The 14,374-nt window shown below is 43.3% G+C and overlaps 1 protein-coding gene across 4 annotated transcripts in view; it reads right to left on the bottom strand.

The window, feature by feature from the left end:
• Positions 1 to 14,374, bottom strand: part of LOC136438501 (A disintegrin and metalloproteinase with thrombospondin motifs 16-like) — a 191,343-nt gene that overhangs the window by 9,694 nt on the left and 167,275 nt on the right. For all 4 annotated transcript variants that reach the window (XM_066433311.1, XM_066433310.1, XM_066433308.1 and 1 more), the window contains 4 exons: positions 13,239 to 13,375; positions 12,757 to 12,880; positions 11,103 to 11,347; positions 6,408 to 6,549 (listed from right to left, as the gene is read on the bottom strand). In XM_066433311.1, coding sequence (XP_066289408.1) covers positions 6,408 to 6,549; positions 11,103 to 11,347; positions 12,757 to 12,880; positions 13,239 to 13,375 — 648 coding nt within the window. The remainder of the gene's footprint in view (positions 1 to 6,407; positions 6,550 to 11,102; positions 11,348 to 12,756; positions 12,881 to 13,238; positions 13,376 to 14,374) is intronic.

The raw sequence follows: 14,374 nt of genomic DNA, 5'->3' as shown, positions 1-14,374 counted from the left end.
ACACGATAGAGAGGAATCAAAGGATATAGTTCTGCCCTGGGTTTACAGACCACACAACCCTTCACCTGTACTCTACCCATGGGGGACTCCCTCTATATAAAAAGTTCCTACACTATGACATCATTTGTGTTTTAGTTGCTTGCTATAATCTCCGTACACACAGAATAAAAGAGGTTTGACCTAGTATTACACAACACACGACCGCGCCACCTGTACTCTACCCATGGGGGGGTTCCCTCTATATAAAAAGTTCCTACATCATGACATCATTTGTGGTTTTGTTGCTCGCTATGATCTCCGTACACACAGGATAAAAGAGAGAGAGGGTAGCACCACCCCAGGTTTACACACTACATGGCCCTGTCACCTGTACTCTACCCATGGGGGTTTCCTCTGTATAAAAAAGTTCCTACAGTATGACATCATTTGTGTTTTAGTTGCTTGCTATAATCTCCGTACACACAGGATAAAAGAGAGAGGGGATAGCACCACCTTGGGTTTACACACTACACAACCCCGTCACCCGTACTCTACCCAGGGGGACTCCCTCTATATAAAAAAGTTCCTACACTATGACATCATTTGTGTTTTAGTTGCTTGCTATAATCTCCGTACACACAGAATAAAAGAGGTTCGACCTAGTATTACACAACACACGACCGCGCCACCTGTACTCTACCCATGGGGGTTTCCTCTGTATAAAAAAAGTTCCTAGAGCCTGACATCATCTGTGTCCACTTGGTGGTGCTCAATGTGGTTTTCCTACACACACAGTATAGTGTAGCTAAAAACACCAGTCAACCAGGGTAGGGCTTTGTCTATACATTAAAGCCTGCTGAAGAAATTACCTGTACACAAGGACCACCTGGTCATTGATATACAGTCAAAACTGCAAGTGATCACCTCTACATAAGGACCACCTGGCCATTAATATACATGTACAGTTAAATCTGTACTAGTGACCACCTCTACATAATTATAAGGACCACCTAGCCATTGCCAAACCTGTACTGATGACTAAGTCTACATAAGGACCACCTGGCCATTGTGGCAACTTTTTGGTGGTCTTTTAGACAATCTTTTTTCAATGGCACATGCATTACAATTCCTGTCTATAGTGACCACCTGTCCACATAGACCAAGTTTTATTGGTCCCCTGAGTGGTCTTCTTGGGCAGGTTTGACTGTAGTAGACCAGTACAGCACATTTGAGTGCTCTTAAACAAGCCTCGCCTTTCTTCCTGTTACAGGATACACTTTCAACACTTTGTCTCCAACCTCTCATGATCACAGACGAGATGTTGTTACAGACTCACAGTCGGCCCACACAATCTGAGTTGTTGGATGACATCCTAGATAGACACTTCATTTGATTTTATGGAGAGAAAAAAAACTGCTTAAAAACAAGATTTTCAAAATGAAGAGACGACAAGTGTTTCGACAAGAATTGAAAACTAACAATGCAATGAAAGAGTTGATGCAACTTTTATGTTTATTCTCGTATCTAGAAAAAGTGAGAAAAAAATGAAGAGTAGCTAAAGATTTTCAAGGACAAATTATAAGGTCATCTCTGTTTTATCTCATTTAAAGCAAGTTCCAAACAACTTCCTGCAAATTGTTAGTGCAAAATTTGTCGCACATCTTTCCAATTGCAGGAGTGAAATTAATTTTTCAAATCTTTTTAGGTGGAAACATGAGAATATCAGATGTAATCCAAAGAATTGCATTTGTCTGGCCTTATATACATGTATATACAGAGAGACAAGGTGTTGTCTTTTCCCCAGACATCTTCAACTTGCACTCCTCTAAAGTGATGCAGGTGTCTTTCTTGAGAACCGGCTGAGGAAAACCTCTCAGCTCTCAAGACACAGACATGTCTCTCTCTCAAGGGAAGCACTTCTAAGCGCTACACTGTCTTCAAAGTCTCTTCAAAGGAGGCTGAAACGTAAACTGAAGTGCGTCAGTGTAAACTGTCTGGTGGGTCCCCTGCCTTGTACGTGCTCAGAGGTTTACAAAGCCTGAAGGCTTCAGGAGAGGAAGTTTGGATTCCTCTCAGCTTTAAGTAGATCTAGTTCCTGTGTATTTGGTTGTTTTAAACATAAAGTCTTCTGAACTGGTGAATTGCATTCGGCCATAGCAATTCAGTTTGTGGATTATCGAATTTAGAAAGAAAAAAATACATATAATTTCAAAGTTTATTGCAAATCTGTGACATCAACAGATACATGTATGGTAGTCTGGGAGGAAAGTCTGTACTTATAGTTTCAGGGAGTGGAAGAACACATAGTTAATCTATTTACTAGTGGTTTGGCTGTTCAGGACACACAGCCAGGGCTGCCCCGCTAGCCTGTGGCTATTACAAAGGGCTAGCCCTACTGACAATGACAAGTCAGCACAATGGAATTAGACATGGACAGTAAAACAATGATTAACAATCCATAACGTATAGAGTTTCCCTCATAGCCTTCTGTTTTCTTGTCTTGATCTCTTGCTAACTAAATCCTTACTTTTTAAATGCCTGAGAACTAAGTAAATAAATTGGTGTGGCCTAAGTTAGAAATAAGTTTGCCTGCCAGCCTCCACCTGCCTTCTGAGCTGCCGGCTTGGGTTCAGAGTTTACCCCCCTCATTTTCAAACTAACGGTAACGCGGTCTAAACTTAGCTAATTGTGTTCAAATATTGGACAACAAGAACAACACCCAAATGTTTATCATTTCAAGGAGCCTTTTGCCCCCCCTTCCTTGATTGATAGCTTTTGAAGCCAAGAAACCAAGCTTTAAATGCATCTTTTTGCATTAAGTAGCTTTTCAATATCTTTATTTTTGCCTTTAAGTTTGTCACTCGCAAGTAGCCTTCAGGCAAGGACTTGAAAGAGATTTTTACTCTTTCCAAAATTTATTTTGAAAATCTATCCTTTAGATTTCAGTTCTTTAATATGCTGGAGGTGTGGCTCTCCTCCAACATTATGTCCCATCCAAGAGGACGCCGTCCCTAACTGAAGCTATATAGCTAGGTACTCATTTTCACCTGAGTGAGTGAGTGAGTGAGGGAATAGGACTGGTGTAAAGTACTTTTCCGAAGGGCATAACATTAGGACTGACTTGGGATTTGAACCCAGAATCTATAGGTTCTACGTCTACAACTCTAACCACAACACCGTCTTGCCATTTGTCCAGGCCATCAGCCCATCTGTAGCACATGTCCGGCCAATGCTCTGTGTTTGTTCGTGAAAACAAATGTACAACACCGGGCACAAACGTTAGCAGTTTGCTGATGCAGTTTGCCACTTCCTGTGAGGAAAAACAGGGGCTGTGCAAATGGATGCTCGGAAAGGAGACCAGCACATGGCCAGATTTAGCCTTGTCAGCAGCTCTTCTTCAAAAAGCTACGTAAGGATTTTTCTATCTTGTTATACATGTATCATATCTTAAGTTAAAGCACACTACACTCAACATTGAGGGAACTCCTTGAATATGACTCCACTAGTTGAACTTGTTTGAAACGTCTGTCTACAAAACTTATACATTTACTTGAGTAACATTTGTATTGAATTATCTGGATTGTCTAACCTTCATCAACCTACCTTGCAATTTATAAGCACCATCATATTTCTTTCTTATTTCATAGATGATTTCGTTTGAGCAAGCCCACAACCTGTATCTCTGTCTCCCCAATCCTACATCTGGCCTGTTGCTAGGCAACAACATACCCGGGATTCCTTCCTTGTTTGGCACAATTTGTCAGCTGCTCTTACTGAGTGGTTTACACGAAACGTAAGACTTTCGAGTCTGAAAAGTTGCCACCTCAGCGGAGCGAGGTGTTCACCTGTTCTTGAGACAGGTGTTCCCAACAGGTGAGGTCAGCTGAGAAAACACTTTTCTTTTTCTTCCCCCCAAGGTCACTTAACCTTCACGTTGAGGGAGTGTCGGGCGTCCGCTGCGCCCTGGACAGGTGCCTGCATTCCTTCCTGTTGTCACAACATCATCAGACGACAGATTAACTGTTTCTTTTCACCGGCACAAAGACATCCAGACACCTCCTTCAAGGAACTGCCCGGGGGACTTGAGACGGTCCTTGTCTGGGACAAATGACCCTTGTTTACAAAACAGGAATTAAGGAACGTTTAGAAAAACTACTTAAGGATGATAAAGAGACGTTAGGACAAATGGTGTGTTGTGGGAGGGGAGCACTGATCACTTTGACCCTTTGACCTTGAGGAATGGGCCAAGTGAAGGGCATGGAGGGTTGACCTTGAAAACTGTGACCATCTCTGGATGAAACTTATGATCAGTTGATTTCTTAGACAACCTATCCTAGTACGGAGCCTTAGCTGGTGATGGAAAATGTACGTCAATGAAAAAGATCAACTCAGGTCCTATTACTGCAATGACTATAAGCTAAGTGCTTATATCATTTGAAAACTATCGAATGAACAGACCATTTAATGGTTTTTGATAAGGGCAATAATGACTGGTTCTACTTCGTACTGCAGCTAGGTGTCGCTGCAGTATCTAAAATCATGTGGTCCCAAATGTAAAGTATTGTCGATAAGACAAACGTTATCCCTCAAGTCCAGGGGAACGCAGAGCTGTCCAGTCAGAAAGGGGAAAGTCAGGAGTGCTCACGTTACGGCCAGCCGCTGGACAGGAAAACCAAACACTGCTCAACTTCCTGTGAACAATGCTCTTGTTTGGAGCAAACCCTGCAACCCAAAACAAACATGGACACATGGCAGGGGGCTGGGGTTTAACCGCTGCAATGTGGTTCAAGTGGTCGAACCTCAGGCTGAGGACCAGACTTTTTAGCTATTACATGTATAGTACAATGCGGCTTTGCCACGTCGCATGTTTAACCAAGCACAACCGGTCACCCCTACTCTTTTCGATATTAGTGTGTTGGGTTATTTTATAATGAGTTTCATTGTGACTTAGATAAGTAAGTGTGCTGAACAAATGTGCGTGGAGATTAGTTTATGATCTTCAAATTCTAGTCGTCTGCAGTCGAACTGGTGAAAAAGATTTTGGGACTTATAAGTGACCACCTCTACATAAGGACCACCTGGCCAATGTGACCAGCAAGTCTTTTTGGTGGTCCTATATATAGGGTGTAGAGAATTCTCCCCATTGACTCAAGCATAAAGAATCCTGTCCATAGTGACCACCTGTCCAGATACACCAGATTTTATCGATCACCTGAGTGGTCTTTTGGGGCAGTTTTGACTGTATTATAAAATATCTTCATGGTCTCATGTAAAAACGGTACAATCGATGGTAAAACTACAGCATCATCCCTTTTTTCCTCCGTCCAAGATCACACAGACCATTACCTGTCCTAACGCAAACCCTAAACAAAGCAACAGCTCCGTCCGTTTGGTAACCCTCAGCAGAATGGGCCTCACTTAAGCAGTGAAAGGGGCCATTTGGTGGACACAAACACCGGAACAGGTTCCGCATTGTCCCCCCTCCCCTCCTCGATTGTGTGCGAGGGCACCCCCCTAAACACGGCCTGCTCCCGGGGTGCTGACAGAAAATATGAAAACACAACAACAGGAGCAATTGTCGAGAAGCCGTTTTGTCGGAGGAACACAGGCGAGCTATTGTACGGTTTGCCGCGGCCACGTTTCAGCACGGTACCCGAACAATCGGCACGGGTCGGCCAAACAGGTGACGACGGATGTTACGGACAGGTCTCTTGTGTAAATACTGACCTATGAACGGGTTTGTTGGGTAAATAGTGACCAGTAAAAACAGCTGACGTTCAGGGCGGAGAAACGACCCCGTCAGGTTAATGGGGGTGAATCTAGTTAAAGACGTTTCGACAAAAGGTTTGGTCGGAACTGTTTTCATTAAACCACGCTTTTATATCACACTTCCTGTGCCGTTCTATCGCTTCAGTTTGTTTAGAGAATTTGATATCAAAGGAATTGATCTTTGTGTTGAACTCTTGAATTTTACCCAGCCAGCCTGCAGTTTGTCAAGGAATGCCTTGATGGTATTGGAAGGCGGAGCCCATCCCACTGCCTTCTACCTCCCAAAAAGGAGCGAGGTACCCATTTATACACCTTGGTGGAGTGAGGAAAGTCGTATTAAGTGCCTTTCCCAAGGACACAACGTCTACCCAGGAATTGCACCTGTCACCTCTCAATCTTGTGTACACTAGCCTAACCAGTCTGCCATTCTGCAAATAAAGTAAAAGTCAAACCTAGAACAATGAGTTCTACCACGTCAAGTTATGTTTTTGGTGCAATTGGTGGTTGGTAATTCGAGAAGTTGTGGATGGATCTGTCTGATATTACAGGTGTAGATATGTGCCATAATGTAGATAGGTTCTATCATGATTGATTCGTTTCCTGTACTAGGGGCTGAGTGCCTGGGAGGAGTAAAACATAAAACCATGAGTCCAGCTCACCTCCCCCGCACGACGCGGAACACTGCGAGGTGACGGCGCTCCAGGTGTAGTAGCTCGGAACCGGCTTCTTCTCCGTCTCGTTCGCCGGCTTCGGTACCGTGTAGGTGTACGCCACGCCCTTGTTCTCACCTTGGACCAGCAGCTGCAGGTGGGGGGAGGAAAAACACTGTCTTAGAAAGCTCAAGATATTTATAAGTTATGTGTACATTTCCCCCCGTTCCCTTCTTACATGAAACAGCACGGTATTTCTCACCTTAATCCGGCAGCTACAGGTGGGAAAAGGAACAGCAGTTTCTTAGAAACTTGACAAGATCTTTGTCAAGTTAGAGCTTTTCTGTTGAAATCTTCACTTTCCAGAAAGTATAGTACATGAAAGAGCCTAGGATTTTTATTCTATTTCTCACCTTGCACCAGCTGCTACAAGTGGGAAAATGAAAAACACTGTCTTAGAAACCTCATGATATCTTTAAGTTGTGTGTACCTTTTCTGATAAAATCTTCACTTTCTTCGAAAGTAGTACACAGTCTGGTATTTCTCACCTTACACCAGAGCAGATAGTATGTGTTTTTTAATCAAAGGTTTTTAATGTGCATTACTGAAACAGTAAGGCTGCAGTAAGTTTGCATGTTCTGACATTGTGCAGAACCGGTTTCCGTCCTTAAATCTCTGCTCACAACATCCGAGTGGCGGCTTTTCGAGGGACACTTAGTGTATCGGGAAAATTGGCCAGCACGTCTCCATCTTTTATGTGTAGAGGCCGTTGTTTGACGTCCTGTCATTTCTATAAACACTCGTCGGACTCTGCGTTAAACCCGCCTCTCAACGCTGCCTCCTCAGATCCGGATTACTCGTGGCGAGGAGTTTATTATTTCACTGGTCGGATTTTTCACCAGGGTGCTAGCTTAAGAAGTTTCTACTGAACTTGTTTATAGCTGGAGGAGAGGGAGTAAGGAGTTTATCATTTTACTGGCTTGGGTTGATTTTTCACTAGGATAGAAGCTTACGAAGGTCCAACTTAATCCTTTAACTTTTACAGGAAAGAAAGAAGCCATTGTGGAGAAAGACTACACCCAGCTTCAAAACATTTGCTGAGGAGTTGCTATAGATGACAGTCCCCCTGGCAGCTCCCTTATAAACTGCAGCTTTCTTTTACATTGCAGATTGCAAGCATACAGATCCTACAAAACAAAAGTTGCTGTCTTAATAGCTGGCTATCGAATCTCCAAACCCTGTCTGGTCTTTGTTAGAACTTGCTCCAATTCCTTCCAACTTACTCTGAGTCCCCTGCACATGTCAGGCTGTTCAAGCGCTACTGCCTTGTGTCTTTCAGTGGCGAAAAAAAAGAAGGAAACACTTGGGAAATATTTATGTGCACGGTGACATTTATTCCTGTTGGTTTTACTGTGCAGGAGAAACAGTTGCGCTATAAATACGCCAGCGCGAAAGCCGAAGCTCTGTCCTCTTGTTTGCCTCACTATCACAATATTACCAGCACAAATCATGTCAAACTTTTCTGTTTAGAGAATGAACTCAAATATTTACCCAAACCCAGCCTTTCCTGGCATCACTGTGGCCATTTGAGAGGCACCTGTATTTACAATAGCTACAGATGTCTTCCATAACACGAAGAATTTCCTCAGAATTTAGTTGAAAGGAAAACCACACATGTTCATATACTGTAAATTAGAGCAACACCACCCTGAACTTGGGTTCCTGCATGCAGAAACCACTTTCCTTGCCCTTGAACTCAAGAGTCACATGTTTTCTTTAACTTGCTCTTGGACTAGCCTTGTTTTCAAACTTCAAATCACTTCTTTCTACAACCAAACTTTGTGGTTTACTTAGATAAACACTGCACAAAGCAAACAGAGATACTTCAATGACTTGTCACTGTACGCAAAAGAAAGGAACATCACTCAAAACAATTTCAAAACACCGCTAAGCCCTCTCAAGAGTTTACATCAACATCATCTATTTGGGAGGTCAGTTTTTCTTGGAAATCTTGGATAACCAGAGAGTCGCGCCTGGAACTCCTCTCTGCCAGGACCCTACACGACAGGAAAACACGGAAGTTTAGAATATAAATATCTACAAGTGCTCCGCGCTGCAGAGTCAACATCGTACTCAGAGATACACTAATACAGGAGTGTTTAGTGACGAGGTTTAGTTCACTGGAGATAGCAGCAAGACAAGCTTAAGTCGTGAAAGCAAAGGGCTGAACAAAAGTTGTCTGCAAATTACAAATTTGGGTCTCTCGCTTGTAAACTTTAGAAAAAAGGAACGGCCAAATTGCAGATGGTATTTCAACTCCTCCAAAGGGAAAAGGTATAGTATATGAACTAGGACAAAAAAACAAACATCATGCAAGATTCAGAAATTCCCTAAGGTATCAAAGGTGGGAAAACAAAATGAAGCGGATCTGTTGTGAAGGAGCATTAACAGGCCCCGGAGAGCAGGCAGGCTGTTTGGACGACAGGTGGGGCTGGCCTTTGAAAAGAAAGCTATGATTCTTTGTAAAAAGACCATTCCTTAATGGAGCTTTCCCAACTGATTTTTTTCAGGAAAGTTCACCAGGTATGAATAGAATATGTGAATATGTAAAAGGGGCTGTCAGCAACTGAGTTGGAGTTGAACTGTGTCTCAAGTTCTCAACATACCATACTTTCTGAAGAAAAGGACAGGGATCTCTTCTGTAGTATAAAAGAGAATTGCAAATTATTAGGGCCTTTGATTCTTGACGTAAACAGTGCAAAATAAACTATTGAAATGTGTATCAGAATTACTGCAGGCTTACATGTGTAGGTACTCTCTTTTTTACAAAGGAGTTTGGAAAGAAAGCAGACTATCAAACTGGAGCGTCATCATGATTGGAGAAACACAGCAGACCATCTGACAGCCAGACTGGACCGTCTGTAGAGGGATTGAGCCACGTGCAGACGGCCCGGCCACCCGTCCACAGGCCCTGCCCACACAGGGTCCCTTCCAAAATAAATCTTTACATTTCTGCACCATGTTGTTTGGCTTTGCTGTGGCAACACCAGCTCCTCCTGGGGTCCGGAACACAAATGTTCTGAGGGACAGAAGCTGAGATGACCCTCCTTGGAAACATCTTGGAAACCACAAGTGCTGCAAATCTTAAGTTCATTTACAAGGGAAGAGAGTGTTGAAGTCCATGCAAAATTTAAACAGTGTATGATTCGAAACAACTTTGTGTTAAGAAATGCATTCATGGATTTCTTAGGATTTCAATCTTCTCTAAGGCCTCACGACCTCAATGAAAAGCTACCAGCAAGCAGTTGAATTTGTCACCAATAAACAACAACCCAATGTCATTACAATCCATCCCCATCCTTAGGTTCTTGAGTTATGCTGACCAGTGTATATGGAAGCACAGACAAACAGTCAGACCCAAAACAAAACCTCCATTTTCAGTTTCACAGAGGTGAAAAACAAATACCCAATGCCAAAGGCATCTTTTCAGGAAGGAGGCATTTAGTACATCCGTAGCACCCCTTCTTCCCTGTAAACCTTCATTGCCACCTCCTAGAGAAGTGCACATGCACGGTTTACACGTGTCCGTGTGATCGATTGTTCTACACAGTCTGCTGTCGTTGCTTATTGTGCCGTGAACAGGTTCGCGACCCCGTGTACTTGTGTTTAGAGACGGTGAATAACCACCAGTCCAAACCAAAAATATACAGAGGAACTCGATCCCATCACGCAGGGAGGGACGGAACAGTGGGGTATTGAGCCGGGCCGGGCGGGCGAAACAGCGAGCCACCTTTGAAGCCGGCTCAGACGCCGTGGTAATGTGTGCTCGGGAAGTTAAATGTTACAACAACAACCACTGACATCAATTATCTAGGGATTAGCACTGGGGCAGCCTGTCAATCACGGCGGAGGCCATCTTGGTGGTGACCTTGGGAACTAGGCAGATGACTTTCACACAATGGCTTCTGAGCTCAAACTTCTGATTACACAACGTTGTATAATTTTGCCGCACACTTTCCAGATTTAAAGAAGGTTACACTTTTAAGGAAGTTGCTAGGGGGCCTAAAATGGAATTCCTCTCAAAGAAATCTTGACTTGTTACCAACCAAGACTACTAAGATCATTCATCAACCATTCAAAACTCCTCTCTGATGTCCTGTAAAAGTTCTAAGCGAGCAACTTGCTTGTTGATAGTTGATCGGGTTGACTTGTTCCAAACACACATCTATTGTCTGCTGCATTCCTCAGTGCTTTGGGAAACAAGCGAGCAATTAGGCTTTTAACACACTTCATGGAATCTCTGCTTTCCCAGGCAATTTGTCAGAAAGTTATCCATTTGGAACTTGACTGCTTAAGCAGGACATCGTAGTGTGCGGCCTCACCAGCTGGACAGAGCTGCCTGGAAACGAGGTGTGAAGACTAGCCGACTGCTGCCCACCCGTGTCAGGGACTCCCCCACCAGTATGACGAAATAATGGATAGAACTAATTCTACCTCTCCTGGAAGCAAGCATGTCTTACATTATAAGAAGCCTTACCTCCATGACAACTGCCTTCTTATAGTGGATACTACTACCCCTACCTCTATTGAATGCAAGACATGTCTTCCATCATAAGATGCTCAACCTCCATGCCTTCAGCTTCTTGGTCGATACTGCTACCTCCATTGAATGCAAGACATGTCTTCTATCATAAGACGCCTTACCTCGACGACGACAGCCTTCTTGGTGGGCCCCTTTGCGGTGAGCATCTCTGGTTGATTGTACGGCCGGCTGTAGAGGAAGGTGGTCCCGTCGATCTCGAACTCCCCGGGCCAGTCGACGGTCCAGTCCCCGGTAAGGTAGTACTTGCCGTCGAGGTCGCGGACGGCCAGGTAGCTGGACGAGATGTTGAGCTCCTCGACTCGCACACTGCGGGCGCCCACCGGGATTGTCACGATCGGGAAGTACTCTGGGAATAGAAGAAAAGAAGTTGATAAGTCACGATTGGAAGTACTCTGGAAATAGAAGGAAAAGCAGGTTCAGCCATCAGTAATTTCAGACTTTTCGTAGATTGGAGTTTCTGACATTTCCTTAAAATCAATGCGGTGCTGATAGGCAGCTCCATCTGAGAAAATATCTAATCTTTTTTGGAAAAGCATGTTTTTGACCCATTAGTAATTTCAGACTTATGGCGATTGGGGTTCGGTCATGTCAATAAATGACATGCATAATATGGCATTTTTGGTCCCGATCTCTGCTATCTGTTTCAGGAAAACTGTGTTGAGTCTTTGCAGCCTTTTCATGATAGGGAAGTATCCTGTTACGAGAAGAAAAGAGGTCGATGAGTCACGATCGGGAAGTAATATGTTACAAAAATGGATGAAGATTTTAGTTGGTTCAGCACTGGATAGGGATGTCCCTGTTGCTCAGCTGGTAGCAGCCTCACAGTTGAGCTCCTGGTTCCAACTAGTATGTCACTTGGAGACCCCAGTTCAAGTCCTGGGATCAGGACAGGAGTTGAGGCTGTGTAACAGTGGGGGTTCAAGCGCCTCCAACTGGGCAGTCTAACTGGTCGCGACCTTTTAGCCTAGTGGTTAAGGCGTGCGTGGCTGTGATCTGGGCTACCAGTTTCGGCGTGGGTTTGAATCTCAGTTGGGATCACTTGTTTCTACTCGCTCCTTTGATTTGTTTCACTGGTTCCCACACCGGCCCTGTGAGTAACGATCAGATCACACAGGGAATATCCTACTCGGAGACTCGGGACGAGTCTAGAAAGCAAAGGGGGAGTAGTGTAACAGTGGGGGTTCAAGCGCCTCCAACTGACCAGTCTAACTGGTCGCAACCTTTTAGCCTAGTGGTTAAGGCTTGCGTGCCTGTGATCTGGGCTGCCGGTTTCGGCGTGGGTTCGAATCTTAGTTGGATCACTTGTTTCTACTTGCTCCTTTGATTTGTTTCAGCTGTACCGTCTTTGTGAAGAGACGTAAAATGGGTTCAAGGTGGTGCCTCGATTACGTTAAAGGGGAAGGGCTTGCAACCCCCCCCCCCCCTGTAAAGATATATCCTGCTTCAGAAACAGCAAGGAAACTTACTGCCATACATGCAACTAGGCACTATTTCATTTCACTACAAGGGTCTGAACGAATCTCGTAACATGTAAAGGTTTTAAGGGCGCAAATTTCACATTGCTGCACAACAGAAAAGCAGTATCATGAGATTCTTTGACATTCTTTTCTGCTCATGTCACTTCAACTACGGTATACCAACAAGAAGTTGTATGTTTTGATAAAATGTTGATAAAAGTTTTGTAATCTATGATACTGTTCCCATTTAACTGAAGGTAACACCATCTCATAACGTGCAAAGTTTGTAAGTCCTTACTGTTGTCTTCAGGCATGTCGTGGAACTCGCCGTAGACGAAGTCGCAGGTGGAGTTGTCGCCGTTGCAGACGCCGCAGCTATCGTGGGTCGCGTCCGAACCCAGTACGTGGTCGCAGCCCACTTTCTACGGGGGACAACACAGATACACATTAACCTTCGCCCTGTTGCCTACAAATGTTACCAATAAAAATGTATTGAAGGACTACCTTGGCAGGGTGAAGAATTAGAGGACAGTTTGTATTCAATCATCTAAATGTCTCAAAACATCAGGCTTCAAAAATTCTTGAGAATTTTGCTGCTTACATTTGACTCTTGATTACGAAAAATTTGAACATTTGAGATGCAAAAGATTGGATAAAATTACGCCATAAATTTGGCCCAAAATGTTGTTTATAGTTTTTTTCTTACTTGTAAATTGAAATAGGGGGAGAAACAAAATTCAGACTTGGCGAATGACCAGATAAAAAAGCATGACCCCTGACCTCACAAGCTCCGTCCACGCACACGTCCAGAAGGTCGCCCTCGTCCACGCACCGTGTTCCGTCCTTGACCTTGCTGGCAAGGGCGTAGAAGAAGTCGAAGTCTTCCGCTATGCAGTACAGCTTGCACTGGTCAGACTCTGGAAGTAAAAAAGGCATACACCATATGTTAACCAGTGATATATTAACTAGTTCGTTAAGTTATTAACCATCACTTAACTAATTAAATAGCTACTCTGGAAGTAAAAAAAGGCATGAACCGTATGTTAACCAATCATTAACTTATTAACCATCACTTAACTAACTAGCTAACCATCATCTGCTATGCAGTACAGCTTGCACTGGTCAGGCTCTGGAAATAAACAACACACAAACCAATGTTATTATATTAACTAGTGATATACTAACCACTTCGTTAACTTATTTACCATCACTTAACTAACTACCTAGCTAACCATCATCAACAATGCAGTGCAGCTTGCACTGGTCAGGCTCCGAAAATAAACAACATGCAAACTAGCTGTTAACTAATAATTAACTTATCAACTACAGTAACTCATCTTCATCATATGCTAAATGATTTTCCTTGTAAACGGATATTTTGAAAAAATTCTAAATTCCAAAATCAACATGAAAACACAATCTCAGAGGAAAGTCTGTACACAGTGTCAGGGAGTGAACAGGGTCGGGTGCAAGTTTTCACCCCAGCCTTCTGTTTTCATGATTTTTTTTGTGCTAAAATTACCAAGAAATTAAATTGGTGTGGCCATAGTGAGCTGTACAAACAAACCACATTACTTTCTTACGTACATGTAAGACAAACTGGAGTTGCAAATATAAAAGATGCTTCTCTTTATGTTTATTTGTTTTCCTTCATGTTTGTCTTTCCAATTTTGAAGTGAAAAGCTGAATCTTGAATAACGTTACAAAGTTATTGCCTAGTTTGTTTCCCTAGACGCAGGCTTGTAAAAACCTAATAGCGAGCTGTAAACACAAAACATAAGGCCTTGTCCAAGCAATATTTACAACCTGGACTTACAAATAATGCAAATATTTTCCTTTCATATTGACTTGTTTTCCAATATGTTTGTCTTTCCAAAGTCGAAGTGAAAAGTCTCTGAATCTTGAATAACTAACAA

This window comes from Branchiostoma lanceolatum, chromosome 7 (genome assembly GCF_035083965.1).
Source record: "Branchiostoma lanceolatum isolate klBraLanc5 chromosome 7, klBraLanc5.hap2, whole genome shotgun sequence".
NCBI classification, from domain to species: Eukaryota; Metazoa; Chordata; class Leptocardii; order Amphioxiformes; family Branchiostomatidae; genus Branchiostoma; species Branchiostoma lanceolatum.
This window is presented reverse-complemented; position numbering and strand designations above follow the sequence as displayed.